At 39.5% G+C, this 20,986-nt stretch overlaps 1 protein-coding gene across 2 annotated transcripts in view; it reads right to left on the minus strand.

Annotated features, from left to right (window-relative positions):
* LGI1 (leucine rich glioma inactivated 1) overlaps window positions 1-20,986 on the minus strand; it is a 64,923-nt gene that overhangs the window by 16,957 nt on the left and 26,980 nt on the right. The window contains exons 3-4 of one of the 2 annotated variants that reach the window (XM_073596021.1): window positions 13,182-13,253; window positions 9,519-9,590 (exon numbers count right to left, since the gene is read on the minus strand). In XM_073596021.1, the coding sequence (XP_073452122.1) occupies window positions 9,519-9,590; window positions 13,182-13,253 (144 nt within the window). The remainder of the gene's footprint in view (window positions 1-9,518; window positions 9,591-13,181; window positions 13,254-20,986) is intronic. The other variant, XM_073596022.1, reaches the window with a different exon arrangement.

A 20,986-nucleotide genomic window follows, 5' to 3' on the forward strand; every position in this document is an offset into this window, starting at 1 on the left:
GCCAACTGTGTGTGGCAGAAGAGAACCTCCAATGTCCGCCAACCTAATAACAAGAAAAGGTATATTGATGATTAGGGCTCAGCATCATTTCCAATACTTTGTACTTTTGGATGCGAGTACACCATTAATGTTATCGTATGTGTCTCTACATGATATCATTTTGTATTACTATGGTACTTATTTACACATTTATGTTAATTTCCCAGTGAATCAGGCTCCCCTGAAAAAGCTTTTAGCGAAATGCATCAGGGACCTAGTGGACACTCCTCTGCACAATACATATTAACTTAACCTCCTTTTTTTATAATTGTATTTTTATTAAAAGTTTACAAAACTACAAAGTATTCATAATAAAGGCACAAAGATAAAAGAGTCTCAATGATTACGAGTCACAACTCCTGAAAATGAGTTTGTGAGCAACAATCAAGTCAATAACATACACAATGCATGAACAAAGCGGTAATAAAAGTTGGTATCAAACCATATACAGAAACTGGAATTAAAAGACATACACCAAGGGTCAAAATACACAGAAGTGAAAATATGAAGGGATGGGAGGTCAACCTTAGATAATATTATTCAAACTCAATCAAGACATGGTAGGGGATCTATATGCTGAACGATTCCAGATATCCCATATCTTATTGAACTGGGTCATAGCATCTCCAACTAGAGCTGTCATATACTCTATTCTGCGAATCTCTGAAATAGCATTCAAGAGCTGCTCTTGAGAAGGGGGCATAGGTGATAACAATGCATTGGAATAATTCTCTTGGCCGCTAGCAAGATATACAAGCCCAATTTATTTAAAGGTTTCCCAATACCCGAAAAGGAGTTCTACAGTGCATCTGAAAAGTATTCACAACGCTTCACTTTTTCCACATTTTACAACCTTATTCCGATATGGATTAAATTAATTATTTTCCTCAAAACTCTACAAACAATACCCCAATAACAACGTGAAAGAAGTTTGTTTGAAATCTTTGCAAATTTATTAAAAATAAAAAAAAACAAATAAAAGCACATATATAAAAGTTTAAAAGGCTAAAAATAAAACCTATGTGGCTCACGGCCAAAGTCAAAAAAGCTATAAACAATAAGAAAAGAGCTTTTAAAAAATCTAAAAATGAAGGAACACTATTGTCGTTTAAATGTTACAAAGAATATAACAGAATATGTAAAAAGGAAATCAAGGATGCAAAAAATCAAAACGAACGACAGATTGCAAAAGATAGAACAAACCCCAAAAAATTCTTCAAATATATTAATAGTAAAAAGGTCAGGTCTGAGCATGTAGGCCCTTTACAAAATAATCTAGAGTGGGTGACTGGGGACAAAGAGAAGGCAAATTTATTAAATACTTTCTTCAGTTCTGTGTATACAAAGGAGCATGGGGAAGCTCATGTCCATAATGGAGGTGGTAGTGACACAGCCACAAATGATCCACAATGGCTCAAAAGTGATATGGCCCAGAAATATTTAGACAGAATAAAGGTGGATAAAGCACCTGGACCAGATGGTATCCACCCACAGATCCTGAAATAATTGAGCTCTGTCATTTCAAAGCCATTGTATCTAATTTTTAGGGACTCATTAATGACAGGAATAGTACGACAGGATTGGCGTAGGGCCAATGTGGTGCCTATATTTAAAAAGGGAACAAAGTCTTTACCAAGTAACTATAGACCTGTTAGTTTAACTTCCATAGTTGGGAAGATACTGGAGAGTTTAATAAAAGACCACATAGATGAGTTCTTGCTGAAAAAAAATATTTTACGCAACAGACAGCATGGATTTATGAAAGACAGAAGTTGTCAAACAAATCTGATTTCTTTTTATGAGGAGGTAAGTAAAACCTTGGACAGAGGGGTGGCTGTGGACGTGGTATACTTGGATTTTACAAAAGCGTTCGATACAGTTCCCCACACACAGCTAATGTGTAAGGTAAAGTCTACAGGCTTGGAAAAATCAGTTTGTAATTGGATAGAAAACTGGGTAAAAGACCGAATTCAGAGAGTAGTGGTTAATGATTGTTACTCTGAATGGCCTTAGGTTATAGGTTCAGTGTTGGGACCCTTACTTTTTAATAACTTTATAAATTATATAGGGTCTGGGATTAAAAGTACCATTTCAGTCTTTGCAGATGACACCAAGCTATGCAGTGGAATAACGTCCTTACAGGATGTCTCCAATTTACAAGCCGACCTCAATGCACTAATTGGGCGACTATATGGCAGATGAGGTTTAATGTTGATAAATGTAAAGTTATGCACTTGGGGGCTAAGAATATTCATGCATCATACATACTAGGGGGAATACAACTGGGGTGAAGAAGGATCTGGGGGTTTTGGTAGATCATAAGCTCAATAATAACATGCAATGCCAAGCTGCGGTTTCCAAAGCAAGCAAAGTCATTTCTTGTATTAAGAAAGGTATGGACTCCAGAGAGAGAGAGAGAGATATAATTTTGCCCCTGTACAAATCATTATTAAGACCTCATCTGGAATATGCAGTTCAGTTTTGGACACCAGTTCTCAAAAAGGATATCGGGAACTGGAGAAAGTGCAGAGAAGGGCAACCAAACTGATAAGAGGCATGGAGGAGCTCAGCTATGAGGAAAGATGAGGAACTGAATTTATTCTCTCTTGAGAAGAGGAGATTAAGGGGGGATATGATCAAAATGTACAAATATATAAAGGGTCCATATAGTGAAGTTGGTGTTGAGTTATTCACTTTACGGTCAACACAGAGGACAAGGGGGCACTCTTTACGCCTAGAGGAAAAGAGATTTCATCTCCAAATATGGAAAGGTTTCTTCACAGTAAAAGCTGTGAAAATGTGGAATAGGCTCCCTCCAGAGGTGGTTCTGCCAAGCTCAGTAGATTGCTTTAAGAAAAGCCTGGATTCTTTCCTAAATGTACATAATATAACTGGGTACTAACATTTATAGGTAAAGTTGATCTCTCTGGGATCAGGAAGGAATTTTTTCCCATGCTTTAGCAAATTGGAGCATGCTTTGCTGGGGTTTTTCGCCTTCCTCTGGATCAACTGTGGGTATATGATTGTGTATATGGGATTGTATGTTATTTTTTATTTATTTATTTATTTTTATGGTTGACCTAGATGGACTTGTGTCTTTTTTCAACCTGATTAAATATATAACTATGTAACATGTACATAAGTATCACGACCTTTGCTCAATACTTTGGTGAAGCATCTTTGGCACCAATTACAGCCTCAAGTCTTTTTTAGTTTGATACTACAAGCTTGGCACACCTATTTTTGGGCAGTTTCTCCCATTCTTCTTTGCAGGACCTCTCAAAGCTCCAGCAGGTTGAATGGGGAGCAACGGTGCACAGCCATTTACAGATCTCTCCAGAGATGTTCAATCGGGTTGAAGTCTTGGCTCTGGCTGGGCCACTCAAGGACATTCAGGACTGTATGTACATACACTATACACTATATGTACATGTGATTTTTCATTTATTTTTAATACATTTGCAAATATTTCACACAAACTTCTTTTACGTTGTCATTATGGGGTATTGTTTGTAGAATGTTGAGGAAAATAATGAATTTAATCCATTTTGAAATAAGGCTGTAACATAGCAAAAAGTGGAAAAAGTGAAGCGTTGTGAATACTTTCCGGATGCACTGTAAAACATAATGTAGCGGATCCCACTTAACCTCCTTTATGTAATCTGTGGAGTTGTATTTGTAAATACATAACAATTATTACAACATTTACGTATGTTAAGGAGGTGCAGGTTTGATAGCAGGGAAGTGGATTAATAATGAGGAAACACAAATGAGCTTTGTTTGCTATTTTTAATGGATATGATTTTAACATTTTGTATGGAATAAAACATTTATGATTTTATAAAGACTTGTCAGTACTTTCTTGAGGTAATATCTAGCACCTTCAAAGTCCCTTTCTTTCATTTTTCTTTTTGTGTTTTATAATTTCATTCATTGGGATGTGGTGACAATTTATTCATGCCTCATCTCCAATGTACATAGTCGTTATAATAGTAGGCTTGGGTATAGCTTAGTGGTCCTGTTAGAAGACAGCTCTCCTCCACTCAGGAGACAGTGCTCCATGCTGGTAAGGGGAGATTACATGTTCATAGAGTTGAGGGGGGTAGAGACGGCTAAGCAAGTCTGGAGGACTGAGAAAGCTGAGATGATTAGGTAAGTCCAGGGGGACTGAGGAAATCTGAAGGTCTTAGAGGAGTGAGAGGGTCTAGGGTGTCAGGAGATCACTTATCGAGAAACTAGGGAGTGCACCTATGCAACAGGGTGCTGCATCCGTAAAGGCTGAGATTACCAGGAGAGCTGGGAAAGCCGAATGAACATAGATGTACTGAGTAGAATGGTCTGACAGACCAAAAGCCAAAGGCCAAGGTTTGGGGCCCTAAGCAGCAGTGCTGCTGGAGAGGACCAAGTGGCTTGTTACTATTTTCATTACCTGTTTTATTGGTGACAATCCCCTGCGTGGGCAACTGTTTCTGTTGAACTTTCATTTTGTTTAATAAAAGTGGGCCAATAGGACCTAAAAACCCACAAGTTCAGACTGGCATGAACTCGCTAAAAAATGCTTCTACCAACTGAGCTAGTTACCCCAAATTTGCAATATATATACATATACTGTACATACTGTATATATATATATATATATATATATATATATATATATATATATATATATGCATACACACACACAAACACATGCCTTCAAAGTCACTGTGCTTGTGTCTACATGCATATACAGTATATATTATTTTATAGATTTATTTGTAAAATAACCTGCTCTAAAGTGGAGGGTGACTTTTACTGGGGATGCTAACCAGTGACAGAGGAAGAAGAGGACACAATTCTTCTATTTCCTCATCACATTACAGCTTTTTCCTCTTCTCTTCCTGCTAATGCCACCTCTGGGGTGGAGAAGAAGGAAGGAAAATAATGTATACAAAATGGCCAGTCAAGTACATTCATTATATCGTGTATAACTGCCCATTTGTATTGAATGTAGTGGCCATATCTCATTGTGCTGTAATGGGAAGATGAAAACAGCATCTCCACTCTTCATCACAGCTACATACTGGAAACTGCTGACCGTCGGAGATAAGCTGCAATAGTCACTATCACCACTTATCTCGGTTTCATAAATGGACACCTAAGTGAATTAAGATGTTTATAAAAACATCCTTTAGACAAACATCAGTGTCATCATTTGCTGTATTTCGTAATATACCCATAATGGTATTAGTGCCAATGATATCACAGGGGACACGTAGCTGACCCCTTCCTGAAACTCCCCTGTGCCCCTAAAATTATTGCTTGCCTGGAACACCTGCTCCATGGCTGGTGAATGACAAAGTGTTAAAAAGGAGCTTTTGTGACCTCAGTTGGAATCCTCACTACATTGCTAATGTGAAGACCGGCAGCAGGATATGATCAGAGTTTTCTGAATATATCAAAAGTTATATTTATAATATTAAAGCTGAATTTAAGGTATGATTAGTATTGCATATTTACATTGGTCCTGCTTGGACATGTCACTTGGACACTTGCCATATCTGGCCGATCTCTGTGGAAGCAGGGAATCATTGTAACAGGCACCGCTACTACACTGATTGGCACTGGCTCCTGGGCCCTATGCCGAGTAGCTGCCCTGCTACAGGAGTCCACTTTCTCAGCACAGATGCAATTCAGAGAATGCTGCATTTTCTCAGGGAATGCAAGGCATTCTCTGATTGAACAAGAGAGAGAGTGTGATGTCACCACCCTGCCTCTCCACCTCATCGAATTAGAAAACGCTTTGCATTCATAGAGAAAATGGTGCCTGTGCTGAGCATGTGACCCTAACTATAAAAATAACCCTACCTGTATGAATGTATGCAAAGGTCTTAAATGCCTGCATATAAATCACAAAAGTAATGTCTAGTCTTTCTAGTGGCTCTGTTGTGATGATGTCAGCACCACTCTCTGTACCAGTACACTGGGAATGAAGGGTGATGTAGTAAAGCCCCCTCCCAGATAGCAAGCAATTGTGCTGCAAGGTTGAAAATGACTTGTTAAGCTTTTGCTAGACTTGCCAAGCTTCACAAGTGTGTTGCACAATTGCAGCAAATCCGCATCGGATGACTCCTTTCTTTGCAAACATTCTAAAAGTCTGCTGCAAGTTCTAGTTCAGTTATGTTGTGCTATAGTCATCCCACCACAGGGGTCACTGTGGCTGAATTTTCATGCTGTAGACTTGCAGAGCTCTTGCTGTAGACTCACCATTGCAACTTTGCTCTTGCTAGAGACTTGCCACGCAAATTTGTTTCAAATTGAAAAGTGTCAACTAAAACTTCAAGTGCTCTGCAAGTGTACAACTTGCCAGTGAAAATGTGCAGCAAGATAACAGACTTACAATTCAACACTGCCACACATTTTGGAAAGATATCCTTGCTATCTGGGCTTAGGGGGCAGGGTTGTAACACTCTTCACTCACAGCACATGCTCAATCTTCCAGATTGCCTAAAATGGAGCAGCATTCAACCCAGAAGAATGAGGGAATCTTGTGGCAAAGAAGGGGTACTGCGGGAAACATCTCCAGATTGAATGTGATTATTGCAGCTGCTTTTTTAACACTGTCTGATGGACTATTTTAGGACAATTAGCAATGTGTGTATATATATATATATATATATATATATATATATATATATATATATATATATATATATATATATATACACACACACTGTATGCATTTTTGAAATATTATTCCAATGGAATTGAACTTATGGTAAATGATTGACTACAAATGCAGACCTATGCAGGCATTGTGTATGTTTTTCTCCATCAAGATCTAGATTGCTGCCATTTTTTTCACCTAAATCATAAAACCAGCTACTGATCCAGCCACCACCAGTGTGTGAACCAGAATCAAACTGAACAGCCCCAGTCTTGTTGTGTGAACCCAGATAGCAAGGATAACTTGCCACACATTTGTGGCAGTGTTGAATTTTAAGTTTGCTAACTTACACTTGCAGAGCACTTGAAGCACAAGTTCTAGAGTTGGCGTTTTTCCAATTTGTAGCAAATTTGCGTGGCAAGTCTCTAGCAGAGTTGCAGTTGTGAGTTTACAGCAAGAGCCCCGCAAGTATACAGCATGAAAATTCAGCCAAAGTGACCCCTGTGATGGGATGACTATTACACAACTTAACTGAACCAGAAGCAGACTTGCAGAATGTTTGCAAAGAATGTTGATCTGGAGTCATGCGGACTTGCTGCATTTGTGCAACAAACTTGTGAAGCCTGGCATGTCTAGCAATAGCTTAGCAAATCATTTTCAAACTTGCAGCACAATTTCTTACTATCTGGGCATGGCCTTTATTTGCAGTACTCTGCTGCCCCTCACACATGGTCCAGAGCATTGCGGTTATGGAGATTGGAGGCTGTCCAGTCTTTTGTGTTCATCCTGTATTATTCGGGGACTGCAAACCTATGATAAGAGTTCTATTGTTATAAATGCACCCTTCTAACTCTCAACAGGCAAGTAAGACAAGGCAGCCTTGTGTACAGGGTATATATGATTTCTCCCACACGCATAGCTGAACGCCTTTTGAAAAGTATGTACACTTTGTTGAAGAAACCTTAGATGTGGTTTGCACCAGAAAAGTTCACTTGCTACATTATTAGGCATGCAGATGAGCTAACATGGGCTCAGACAATTCAGACAATTTTTGACAATGACAGCATGCTTTTTCCAGGTCTCTGGTTTAAACATACTTAATGAGGAACTTTAGCTTAAAAAAACAAAATCATGAGGAATTTTTGTTATTGCAGAAGAGCAGAAAGACAAACTAAGTCATTTCTGTAATAAAGCCATCTTACTTTATTGTTCAAAAGTTTCTGTAGAATGTACACTGATCTGTGCCTTGGTGTCAGGGTGAATTTAATTTAATTAATATCTGTTTGCATGTTTGGGAGTTATGTCATCCTAGTCCAGCCAATCAAGATGGCTAGAGCTGCTAAACCTGAAAAAAGACCAGGAGAAGATGTTGGCGGTGGCAAGAGAGCTCACAGATGTCGCATCGCTGGAGTAGAGGTAAGTGGTTTTGCTTTGAGTCATACACCACAAGGCAACTAGCATTTTCAGAGGATGCCAATACTTGCAACCCCTCATAAAGATTCTAGACAGTGGAAATTATCAATCAACCTTACAATCAAAAGGGAGCTCTAATGTGCTAATCTGGAGTGTATGTAGGGCAGTTTGTCAGTGTGCTTGACCTGAGGCAATCCATAAGCATGGAAAGGACACAATCGACAAGATTTACGGGAGAGAGTGAGCACTTCTAAAAGTGAGACTATTCTCACCTTGTATGACTGGAGATTGCTTGCTCATTGTTCCATTTCAGGTTCACCGGCAACTATACTTAAGAAAGAAAGGCAGATGATAGTTCTTTACACGCACTTCTGAATGTCAACATCTGTGTGCTTAATATCCTAGCTTTTGTATCTCATTTAGAAGAAGTGTTGGTGAACTAAAATAGAACCGTAAGAGAGCAGCCTGGGATCCACTGAGCCGCAGTTCTGTTTGTTTGCTGTTTTAACAGCTGCCACACAAGGTGAGGATATCCACACTAGGTCATTTTGATTGGATTGTTGCAGCTACTCTTAGCTACTCTTTCTTGTATATCGTCTAAATCAGTGGCTCTCAACTCTTTTGAAACCAGGGCCCAGTACATTCCTCCTACACCTTCCATGTCCCAAAAGTAAATAATAAAATGTATACTCACACAATAAAAGTATGGTAACGCAAAACATGCCAATGCTGAAAGGCTCTGGATAGTGCTGGTGTCACTGTAGGGAAGGGGAGAGGAGGTTTTGGCGTGGATGAGGGGATTCTGTAGCAGACTTGGTGGGTGAGTATTCTAGAGGGGGCTGGGGAGCACTGTGGGAGGTTGGCGGGACTATGGAGGCTCTGCAGTTGGCTTGGGGGGCAATGTGGATACTGAGGGCTCTCAGAGGATCTGGGGGCCATGTGGGCCACTATGGGAGGTTGGTTGGCACTTCGGAAGCTGGGAGGCACTGTAAACCACTGTTCCAAATTGTTTACTTCCCTCATGACAGAGTCACTTTAAGCAGAGGATTGTGTTTGTATACAGTCACCTCTAAGGCTGGGTTCACACTATTGTGAATTGGATGCGGGTTTCCCCACATCCAATTCGCATAGCAGGAGATTGTGACCGGCTCTCTATCTCCATCTCCGAAGCGGCTCCAGTGTGAATTGCACAGGAGCCCTGTGCATCTTTTGGTCCGTTTCAGGTCCGAATTCAGTCCATAATTCAGGCTGATATCGGACCTAAAACGGTGAATGAAGACACACTGGACTCCTGCTGTGAGCCGCTGTGTTCTCAAGTGTGAACCCAGCCTTCAGCAAATAACATGGACTGAGGACTGACCATTTCAGACTAAAGGTTTTTTTTTTCCTCTATATACCAGTTATTTAACTTTATACTTACAGGTGAATCAAAGACTTCAGTCCACGAAAAGCATTTCTTGAAATGGACTTTATTTTGTTGTTCTCAATAAACCTAAAAGACAAATGTGAAAATTGTTTATATGACAAGATCATCACCGACAGAAAGCTGTTAATGCTCAGCCTGTGCTACAATTTAAAGTGACACTAAACAATATACTTATTCTCCAAAAATAATCCATACACATACACTACTTAATGGGCTTGTAATCCATTTTTCATTAAATCGTTTCTTACTGGGTATTACTGCCCCCTTATAATGTCCTCTGTACCTCCTGAGCCTTTCTTTTTCCTCTTCACTTTGGTTTGGAACAACCAGTGTACATTAGTTGTGGTCATGTGCAATGCTTTATGGACACTACACATCCCATGGCACATAGTCCATCTCAGGAAAACCAAGAGTGTGGCTACCTTCCTGCATACAGTGGGACCATGGAAAAGGAATGTAGCCACCATCTAACAGAAATTCAGCTCATAGCCGCAAAAATAGTCATTTTGAGGAGGCTGATTTTTTTTTTTTTAAACCAGAGTTTAGTGTCACTTTAAAGCATTTACTGTATAAACCCATGCCTCTCCCATAGAAAAAATGACAATACTGGGTAAAGAACTAAATGTATCATTTTATATTATTATTACATCAAAGTAGCGTCTTTTCACATGTGTGTTAAGGGAAAGAACATGTGTAAGCTTATTTAGGAAAGCAGAAAATGACATATGTACAATAACCCATAGAAAACAATCTGGAATTATCGGTTACTGATCTAGAAACCTAATTGGATGCTATGGGCTACTGCACTTTGCACATCACTACTCCTTGGACTGAAATATTATATAAGCTTGATGGTTAACAAACATGACCGTCTTTTCAGATAAGCGTAGTTACATGGTTGCTTCTGGTTCCTAGAGGTTTGGAAGGAAACTGAAATGTGGTAGCTGAAAAGCATACTTGGGAACCCTCAGGATATGACACTGAGACTCAAACATTTGGAATTTCTAAGTTTTCTCCCCAAATTGCAGGTAAGCAATTTTAGCACACCCAGGTCTTTCCACACATTTATATCAAACTTAGACGTAAAGTGAAACAAACACCTAAACCAAATATGTTTTTACTCATATTCCTCTATTGTTAAAAAAAAAAAATGTACTTCCTGTTTTCACTTTAATAGTAAAGAACTGTATATCCACAAGCACATCCGCACATCCTTTTCTAGGTTAACAATGATTGTGAATATACAGTTGTCACCCTTTACTGCACCCCAATGAACAAACATTGTTACAGCAACTGATGGAGCATGCACACCTCCATAGAAAATCATGCAAAGTGTCTCAGGATGTGCTCAACACAGGTAAACATTAATAAAATAAACAAACTGTAAAATAATGTGATTCTGCAGATCCAAGTATTTTTATCAGGGTTTAATTACACTTTACGTCTTAAATTTTACATATCTGCTTTATTGTGTATATATTTTTTGGAAGTATCGGTGCTATCAGTTCTAATGACAGCTTCCAGAAAATACAAAAGTTTTACAAAGAACATACATTTAAGATCACACAATGAAAACTATTTAAATATAAAGAAAATATTGCAAATCCTTGCTGTGACTGCAAACTGCACTTATAAAGCTATCACAGTCACTGACCCACATAACTACATCTCATAGTGAAGACTCTCAGGGTCATGGGAAAGTTACAGTGAAGACTATAAGGTCCCCAAATGCACCTTGGAAATAGAGACCAGTAAATGCGGTGTCAAAGGTACTGTCTATGTTTTGTTGGGTACACAAAAAAATTACCATCCCACCAGTAAGTCTTTATCGATCATATCATGGGGGTTCCAGGGAGGGTATGCCCTTCAGGACTAATCAGCATCCTTCACCTATTCTGTACAACCCAAAGGTGAAATCCTAGTCTGGTCAACTTCTTTCAACACCTACAAGTGACATTTTAATATCTTTATATAATCTTAAAAAAATAATTTATTGACAGAGCTTAAATATTAACATTTTATCAAGGTTTATATGCTTTTTGTTGCAGAGATGATAATGAGTTACAATGATTAAAATGAACCATTTGCCCGCACAATGGAGGAGGCCAATTTGTAAACTGCACCAGTAGTCAGCCTGTCAGCTCCCGGAGATTGGAACTATCAGTGAGGCACTAAGTACCAAACGAATGTTTGTATCTCCTAGAGAACGGATGCGGCATTCCGGCTGTCTTCATTATGTTTGGATGACCTGTTCTGTTTTTTTTTTTATATACAAAAGAAGCTTTGGTTTAAATGGGTATAAAAGGGACAAGAAAATCATTAAAAGGCTTGAGGAACATGCAAGGAGCAGGAAAGAAGGCAGCATGCATTTCATTAAAGACACACCAGTATCAACTACATAACTCAAATAAGAGCACTGAATTATGGGACATTATGGACCTCATGTATAGAAACTGTAGTAAGATAAAAGAGAATGTAGTAACCAATAGTAACAATCATTTTCATGTTGCACTCTAGCCTGAGAGCCTTGGTTATGGTAGAGGGAAGCCTGACCTCTATACATCTATAGGTAGGATTTCAATGACTCTGGGATCATAGTGGGGGTTATTTGAAGTCCACAGGGCATAAATAATATATGGATGCCGCAGGTTCCCAGGAATATAAAAAGGCATTTGAAGGACAACTGTCTGAACGTTTAATGTTTTACAGATCTCATAGTCAATGTACTGTAAACTATGCAGCAGTACTTCATATGTATTTGCCCCACTAGTTTGCTCTGCTTCTACAGTCAACATATCAGCACATCAAATATGCTGAGATTTTGGTAACAGGTCTAGCATGTGCCAAGATGGGGCACCAATAATCAATATATCTGTACTAAGCTCAACCCAGGGTTGGCAGGTTGGCTAATTTCCAATTTGGGCTACTCTGAAAAGCAGTTGGCAATTTGTTTTCCAAATATTGCCTTTTTGTAAAAAAACACATCAGGCAACATCATTTTAATTTATTACGGTAGAAAATATTTAATGGAATGCTTTTTCGAGAAAAGTAAATACAATATAGCTACATAGATTGTTTAATTTTGTGACTTTTCAACTCTTCAAATTTCAAGTTTCCATCTTTGGTGCACATTAAAAAGTGATTTTGACTGTTTTTGACCAGTGTTAAACTTAGGTTGTGCTCTTTGTATATGTTACACCTGGGAAACCGGTCCAACCCTTTTCATGTCATGTTGCAGCAGGTGCAAAATGCTTTCCCACTATTACATATAGATGTAAGAATTGCATAGCTATAACTCCAATTCCCCGATGAGGAGCAGTGTGCTGACATCATTAAACTGCATCTACGATGATGTCATTTTCTCCAAGCTCTGCGCATAACACGTTCCTTCTGCAGTTTTTATGCATGAGACCCCATTTGGTTAAGAATTTGGACATATAAGAACAAAATCTTCAATATCAACTGTTAACTGAACATTCTAAATCTCCACTGTGATCGATTTACAAGCTGCAGATTTTCTGCCGTCTGCATTAAGAATGAAAAAGCAGCCATGAATAAGACATGAACAGTGGAAGCAGCCTGGCTGCTCTCTTGGTAAATACAGAGTGCTGTGTATATGAGTTATAAGAATGGTAATGGCTCGGTGCTCATACTTACAAGTACTCTAGGTGAGGAAGACCAGAAAATGCATCATCACTGATTGCATCAAAAGTGTTTGAAGTGAATAGTCTGCATAAGTATAACACACAACAATTAGGACAAGGAAGAGAAAGTGACTGGTTTATGAATGAAGAAATTAATCTATTTAATAGGAGTTTATAATCAAAAAATGTGTTATTGAGGGTAGGGCGACCATGTTAAAAGCAAGAATTAGAGCACATGTTATATTTCTGATGATGGGGGATCTTGGGTAGCACAAACTCAACCACACTGAGGCAATATACACATTTGCTCTTGTCACGTCTATACAGCTTTTGGGATCACAAGTTTATAACTGCCACATAATACTGACCATCATTTCAATAAAAGGAACCCATTCCCAGGTTTGCCTGAGTCTATTAGACACTACAGGGTCAATTCACAAGTCTAATGCATGCAGGATTTTCATTACCATGGCTTGTTTGCTAAATTTACTTAAAAAAAAAAAAAAAAAGTGCTTTCAGTTCTCTAAAAGGTTTTATTGCAAGGTGCTACATGCATGTTAGTTATACAACCTATTTTTCCATATTTTGCATGTTAAAACAATTTTTTTTAAAAATTGCACCTTGAAAAATCTTTAGCTCCTGATTGGCATTAAAGCAACATTCCAAGTTGTTTTTTTTAATCAATTGCCTTGAATGTCAATTAAAAAATGCTTTTTTTCTGCAATACTTACCATTAATCAAGCTCTGTTCCCACAGAAAGTCAGCTCAATTGCTTGGTGGTGCTCTTCTTTCAGACTGAATGATGGTTGGTGTTTATTAACCACAGTTTTGCAAATCCAGGCTGTCCTTAGGGTGTGTTCCCACACTGGCCGGCCTATGCTTACAGCACAACACTGGCGAGAGTGGTGCTAACATCTCAAGGTCTGTGGTACTGAGAACCACCCAAGCAAATGCCAGAATTTAATAAAAAGGACTCTTATGCCCTGTACACACGATCGAATTTTCCAACAACAAATGTTGGATGTGAGCTTGTTGGCTGAAAGTTTGACTGTGTGTATGCTCCATCGAACATTTGTTGTCGGACTTTCTGCCAACAAATGTTGGCTAACAGGTTTCTCAATGCCAATTCAGGCAAAAATTTTGAAGTGATTCGCATCAGAGCCGATGAACAGGGACGACGCACCGGAGCCCATGCTGTGAACCGCGGCCGCAGCATATGTGAACCCAGCCTAATGCCCCGTACACACGATCGGATTATCAGACAACAAATGTTGGATGTGAGCTTGTTGGCTGAAAGTCAGACTGTGTGTATGCTCTATCGAACACTTGTTGGCGGACTTTCCGCACACAAATGTTGGCTAGCAGGTTCTCAAATTTTCTGCCAACAAAACTTTGTTGTTGGAATTTCCGATCGTGTGTACACAAGTCCGACGCACAAAAATTCACGCATGTTCGAAATCAGGCAGAAGGAGCTGCACTGGCTATTGAACTTCCCTTTTCTCGGCTCGTCATACGTCTTGTACATCACCACGTTCCCACGTTCGTAATTGTTGGCCAACATTTGTGTGACTGTGTGTATGCAAGACAAGTTTGAGCCAACATCTTTCGAACAAAAATCCACGGTTTTGTTGGTGGAAAGTCCGGTGGTGCGTATGGGGAATAAGATATGAACTTTCGGAAGATTCCTTCAAAAAAGGGATCAATACAGAGAATAAAAAAATTATTCCAATAATGAAAAAAAATTGCTGGCTGGGGGGTTTTCACTGAGGTGTCTCTTATGGGCAGCAGTATTTATGGTTGTGGACTGAACATTTTGCTAAAATGGTGATGAGAGAGAATGGAGGAACACCACTGAAACAACTTGCGCTAAACTGACCGAAAATCTGCAGCATCCCCAAACAGAGCGATGCCCAGAGCTCCAGATCTATGCAGATTTCTTCAAAGGCATACGATTTAAATAAAAGGTTCCAAAACCAATGATATTTCACTGCTGGTAGCTTGGAAATGGCAACACGTTTAAAAATATATATAGTATACTTTGTTTCATCAGCTGTACAATAATATGTTGCTGTCTCAGTGTGACAGATTCAGAACTACTTTATGTTGGCAGACAACTTTAAATTCATTTGTATTCTCTTATTCAGGGGGCACCAGGCCAGATATAGTGAGGATAAATCTCCTTAGTGAGGATGCAAACAGCAATTAAAACCTGACAGTGATTCCAAACTTCCTACCACTCTATTCAAAACAGTTACCCACAGTCGCCAATTATCTACATTCTCACTTTATCTTGCACTAGGAATATGGCTTAAAGTAGCTCTAAAGTCAGTTTTTTTTTACCTTAATGCAATCTCTGCATTAAAGTAAAAAACACCCCACTATCTTTCCTAGACCCACTTCCCTAAGACCCCATACACACTATTAGATTTTCTGCAGATTTTTGTCCTCAGATTTACCAAAACCATATAATATGAGGTCAAAAACCTTAAGAGTTTCAACTTGTATGTAATCAGGCAGGCCCTTGCACTACACGGTTTTGGTAAATCTGAAGACAAAATCTGCAGAAAATCTAATATGGGGTCTAAACACCTACCTGATTCCTCTCAACGCTCCAGCACTGTCCCAGCTGCAGCATCACTCCTCTCTCTTCCTGTTCTCACAGGAGACACTGCTCACCGCATGTAAGTTGCACAGGAATGACACCGCATTCCTGTACAAATGACATGTGATTCTGTGCAGTGCGATTTAAGCTAATTAATTTAGAATTTCTCGAATTGCACCACATCTGCATGAAAAAGGAGCAGGCAGCTTTTTTTTTGTTCACACTCAAACCGAATCATATAGCGGTTTACACCCATGCAATCTGGTTCAGGCAAATGCATTGCATTTTGCGACCTGCTTTTTGGGTGTCGTTAACAGGTGCCGGCCGGGCGGAAGGGGTATATATGCCCGGAGGCTCAGCCTTCCACCCGCCGGAGCCATGCGGATGCCAAAAGGACTGCCTACATATGCCAAACAGTGAGAAATACAGGGGAAGGTAACAAAAAGCCAACGTAATATGAAACTCTTGGTGCATTATAATAATAGAAATTTTTTTGCTGTTTATGGTTTAGAGCTGCCCTAATGTAAGGCAAACCACCCATTGAGCACTATATGCTGAGTGAATGTGGCGTTCTCCTTTTCCTTCTTTTTAATAAACAGTACTTGTAAGTAACATTCTCATACTGTACATGTTCATTTGAATATGCAGATATATGGAATTCCAGTATAGATATGGTATTTATAGAAATGTTATTATATTTATAGCTGGGACCATATTGCCACGTCTATGGCTGCTTGAGTGTCACTTTGGCATCTGTGGATGGAATCGCCACTAGAAGTGTTATTGATTATGAGTAGAAACTTTTTGATAGATAAGAATATGGTAAGCATGGATTGGTGAGGACAGTTTGTCTGAAAAGGACTGTGTTTAATGTTTGCATGTTATGATCTCATATATGTGTATTGTTTATATACAGCTTACTAAATTTTGGCGACACTCCTCCTGAAAAGGCCGTGGTCAGCGAAACAAGTAGAGGAAACAACAATGTAACCTGTATGGAAGGGACAATTAGCCTTGAATGTTTTCCATGTTTTGAATTGTTTGCTGTATCTCCATGAAAGTCCCATAATATTGTGATTGGAGAAAAAATATGTTTAAAGGAATGTGGGTGCAAAAAAAAAGTACATACTCTAAGCGTCATCCCAAGATTCAGCAATACAAAATAGGAATACCAGTGAATCCCACTAGTCAAAAGATGCGGCTGTGATATGCAGTCGTCTATTACCCAACCTGATGGCCTCAATACGGCAATTTGGCAACTATAAATAAAACCACAAGTAAGGGTCTCAATAAAAATAAATATAATGGAATATATAATACATTATACAAGTAGATAGATGGCAAGTCAACATAGAAATTCAGATAGTTTGCTCAGAAGGGTACCTTTATGCCACAATGTTTTTTAAACAGAGGACCCTTTATATCTCATTAGAAAAAAAATGAATATTTCATTCAGCACTTGTGGTATAATTTTTAATAAAATGGTTTACAATGACACCTCTTCTAAATTATTATAGCCTATTAGCGGCTTAGACAACAGATAACAGAATAATCAAATAGCTGTAAATGCTGCATTATTCTGTGTAAAAATATAACAGGGTCACACATTAGCAGCCGGACTTCATGGGCCCATATGTTGATGCTGCTTCAGCACTTTTTGGAGTGGCATTTTAGAGTTCTGTATTATGAATCTACCTTTTTTCAGTGGGAACGCAGGGGAACGTGGTCCTGGCACCTCCAGCACAGAATGTATGCAATAGCAAGGGGTACTAGAGTGTGCTGGAGGGTCTATTGATGCTAGCTGATAGGATATCTATGGTCGATGGATGGACCTATTGTTGTGGGGGTCTAGTGTTTCTGGGGAGGTTTTATGTTGCTGGTGGAGGATGTACTGTTGCTGGAGGGGACGAGGGGGCAATTGTTTCTGGGAGGGATCTACTGTTGAGGGATGGGGTCTATTGTTGCTGGTGGCTCTATTGATGCTGGCTGCTGGGAGATCTATTGTTGCTAGTGGGGGTCTATGGTTACTGGGGTGGGGGTAGTTGTTTGTGGCTACTCTATTGTTGCTGGCTGTATCTTTTGTTGCTGGGGGGGTCTATGGTTGATGTGGGGGGTCTATTGTTGTTGGCTGCAGGGGATCTGTTTTATTGCTTTTCTTGTTGTCAAATTCCATACAAATTACTTGGTTCTGTTTTCCTTTAAAGAGATGGTACTGGGAGGTGAGTATTGGGTGGAACTAAAGGATGGTGCTTGAAAGTGGGAAGGAGGCAGAGACAAAGAGGCATTTGGAAGGGGGCAGTAGTTGCACCTATTTCCAGAGAAAAAAAGCCCTCGATATAAATACAGAAGAATCAGCTTCCTGTGTGTGATGGAAAATGTGACTTGAATATGACTGGCTGTTGGTATTAAATGTTAAAAGATAAAATTGCCAGAGCCAACGTTTGTAAAGAGCGGATTTAATTTCATATCAACCCTTTTATCATAAAAATTCAACACATTTTGGGGGTTCAAAGGGCCCCCTTGATCAGGACTTGATAATGTTTTAGGAAGGTGTATTGAACTGGTATAATAAGACAGATAATGAGGGGTCTATTGCAGCTGCTCAACCAGCATCTGCAGTGATTATACTAATATTCCAGTACACCTTCCTTAACCACACTGTCAAGGCATAACAAAGAGGGGTCTTTTGAACTCCTAAAAACATTTTGCCTTTTTATGACATGATTCTAATAAGATAAATGTTGACCTTATATATTCTGGTTCTGCTCATAGGCATGTGCAGGAGGTGCCAGGTGTGCCTGGGAACACCCAAACACACAAATCGTGTGAAAAGTGTGGCGTGCAATTGTATTCAGCCCCCTATAGTCAATATTTTGTAGAACCAGCTTTTGTTGCAATTACAGCTGCAAGCCTTTTTGGGGATGTCTCTACCAGCTTTGCACATCTGAGTGATATTTTTGCCCATTCTTCTTTGAAAAAAAGTTTAAGCTCTGTCAGATTAAATGGAGAGCGTCTGTAAACAGAAACTTTCAAGTCTGTAAACAGATTCTCAATCAGATTTAGGTCTGGACTTTGATGGGGCCATTCTAACACATGAATATGCTTTGATCTAAACCATTTCATTGTAGCTCTGGCTGTATGTTTAGGGTCGTTGCCCTGCTGGAAGATGAACCCCCGCACCAGTCTCATGTCTTTTGCAGAATCTAACAGGTTTTCTTCTAAGATTGCCCTGTATTTGGCTCCATCCATCTTCCCATCAACACTGACCAGCTTCCCTGTCCCTGCTGAAGAAAAGCATCCCCACAACATGATGATGCCACCACCATGTTTCACGGTGGGGATGGTGTGTTCAGGGTGATGTGCAGTGTTAGTTTTCTGCCACACATAGCGTTTTCCTTTTAGGCCAAAAAGTTCAATTTTGGTCTCATCTGACCAGATTACCTCCTTCCATATGTTTGCTGTGTCCCCCACATGGCTTCTCGCAAGCTGCAAACAGGACTTCTTATGGCTTTCTTTCAACAATGGCTTTCTTCTTGCCACTCTTCCATAAAGGTCAGATTTGTGGAATGCACGACTAATAGTTGTCCTGTGGACAGATTCTCCCACCTGAGCTGTGGATCTCTGCAGCTCCTCCAGAGTTACCATGGGACTCTTAGCTGCTTCTCTGATTAATGCTTTCTTTGCCCGGCCTGTCAGTTTAGGTGGACGGCCCATGTCTTGGTAGGTTTGCAGTTGTGCCATACTCTTTTCATTTTCTGATGATGGATTGAACAGTGCTTCGTGAGATGTTCAAAGCTTGGGATATTTTTTTTATAACCTAACCCTGCTCTAATCTTCTCCACAATGTTATCTCTGACCTGTCTGGTGTGTTCCTTGGCCTTCATGATGCTGTTTGTTCACTAAAGTTCTCTAACAAACCTCTGAGGGCTTCACAGGACAGCTGTATTTATTCTGAGATTAAACACACAGGTTGACTCTATTTACTATTTAGGTCACTTCTGTAGGCAATTGGTTCCACTAGATTTTAGTCAAGGGTATCAGAGTGAAGGGGGCTGAATACAAATGCACACCACACTTTTCTCCTTATTTGGAAAAAAATTGGAAAACCATTTATTATTATGTACCACTTTGTGTTGGTCTATCACACAAAAAACCACAATAAAATACATTTATGTTTTTTGGTTGCAACATGGCAAAATTTGGAAAATTTCAAAGGGTATTAATACTTTTTCAAAGCACTGTACGTCATTTACCGACCCCTTCCTTTTCTAAATGAACATAGTGAATATACTCAATCACAGTGTTCATTCATAACTGAAGCATAGTAAACTGTGTATGTGAATCAACAGGAAGCCGCTCAGCACAAAGCACTATACCGTTCATTCACTGTCCAGTGCAGCTGAGGGTGCAGAGAAAGGCATGTGTGTTTGAGCTTTGGGGTGCATACCCTAAAGCAATAGGCTGGGTACATCTATTGCTCTGCTGCTTTCCATTTACAGTTCTAGTCCTGGAGGTAAGAGCTAACCTTTGGCCACCTCTACTGCAGTGCCACCAAAGGATAAACATTCTCGCTACATTACTTAAGAACCGAGCAGGAATACACTGCAATACACTCTGTTATGGACATCTAATGGCACAGGCAGCACAGTACAGAAAGACGTACAGCAATTTATTTTATTGAATTACTGGCCCACGTTTAGCCGGTTCTGATTCAGGGCCAAGGAGACAAAAAAAATATCAGCAACTAGAGGGACTTAGCAAGGGAAGGCGGCCAGGTGCATATGGTGGATGCCAGGATTTTGTGGGTAAGATGGGTCCTTTGGGTCAGTTTAAAGCCAAGGCCCAGGCAAATCTAACAACACAGTCTTATATATACAAGAAAAATCATTACATCTATTAAAAGTACTATTAATCTAACTTTATAAAGTCTGTATTTATATTATCTTCCAACAATAGGGCTCTGTTTCATAGCACAATGCTGTCAGCAAAACTTTAGAGATTGAAAGACGGAGAGGGGAAGTTTTTAGCAGCATAGAGAAGGAGAACACAGGGAGGACCTTTAGAAGGATGAGGATACACAGCCCAGTGAACAAGAAGGAGGCACAAGACGTGTTGGTAAAGGTTTACAACTAAAAAAGTTTTAAAAATACAGTATCTCACAAAAGCGAGTACACCCCTCACATTTTTGTAAATATTTTATTATATCTTTTCATGTG

This window comes from Aquarana catesbeiana, linkage group LG08 (assembly GCF_042186555.1).
Source record: "Aquarana catesbeiana isolate 2022-GZ linkage group LG08, ASM4218655v1, whole genome shotgun sequence".
In the NCBI taxonomy this organism is placed as follows: Eukaryota; Metazoa; Chordata; class Amphibia; order Anura; family Ranidae; genus Aquarana; species Aquarana catesbeiana.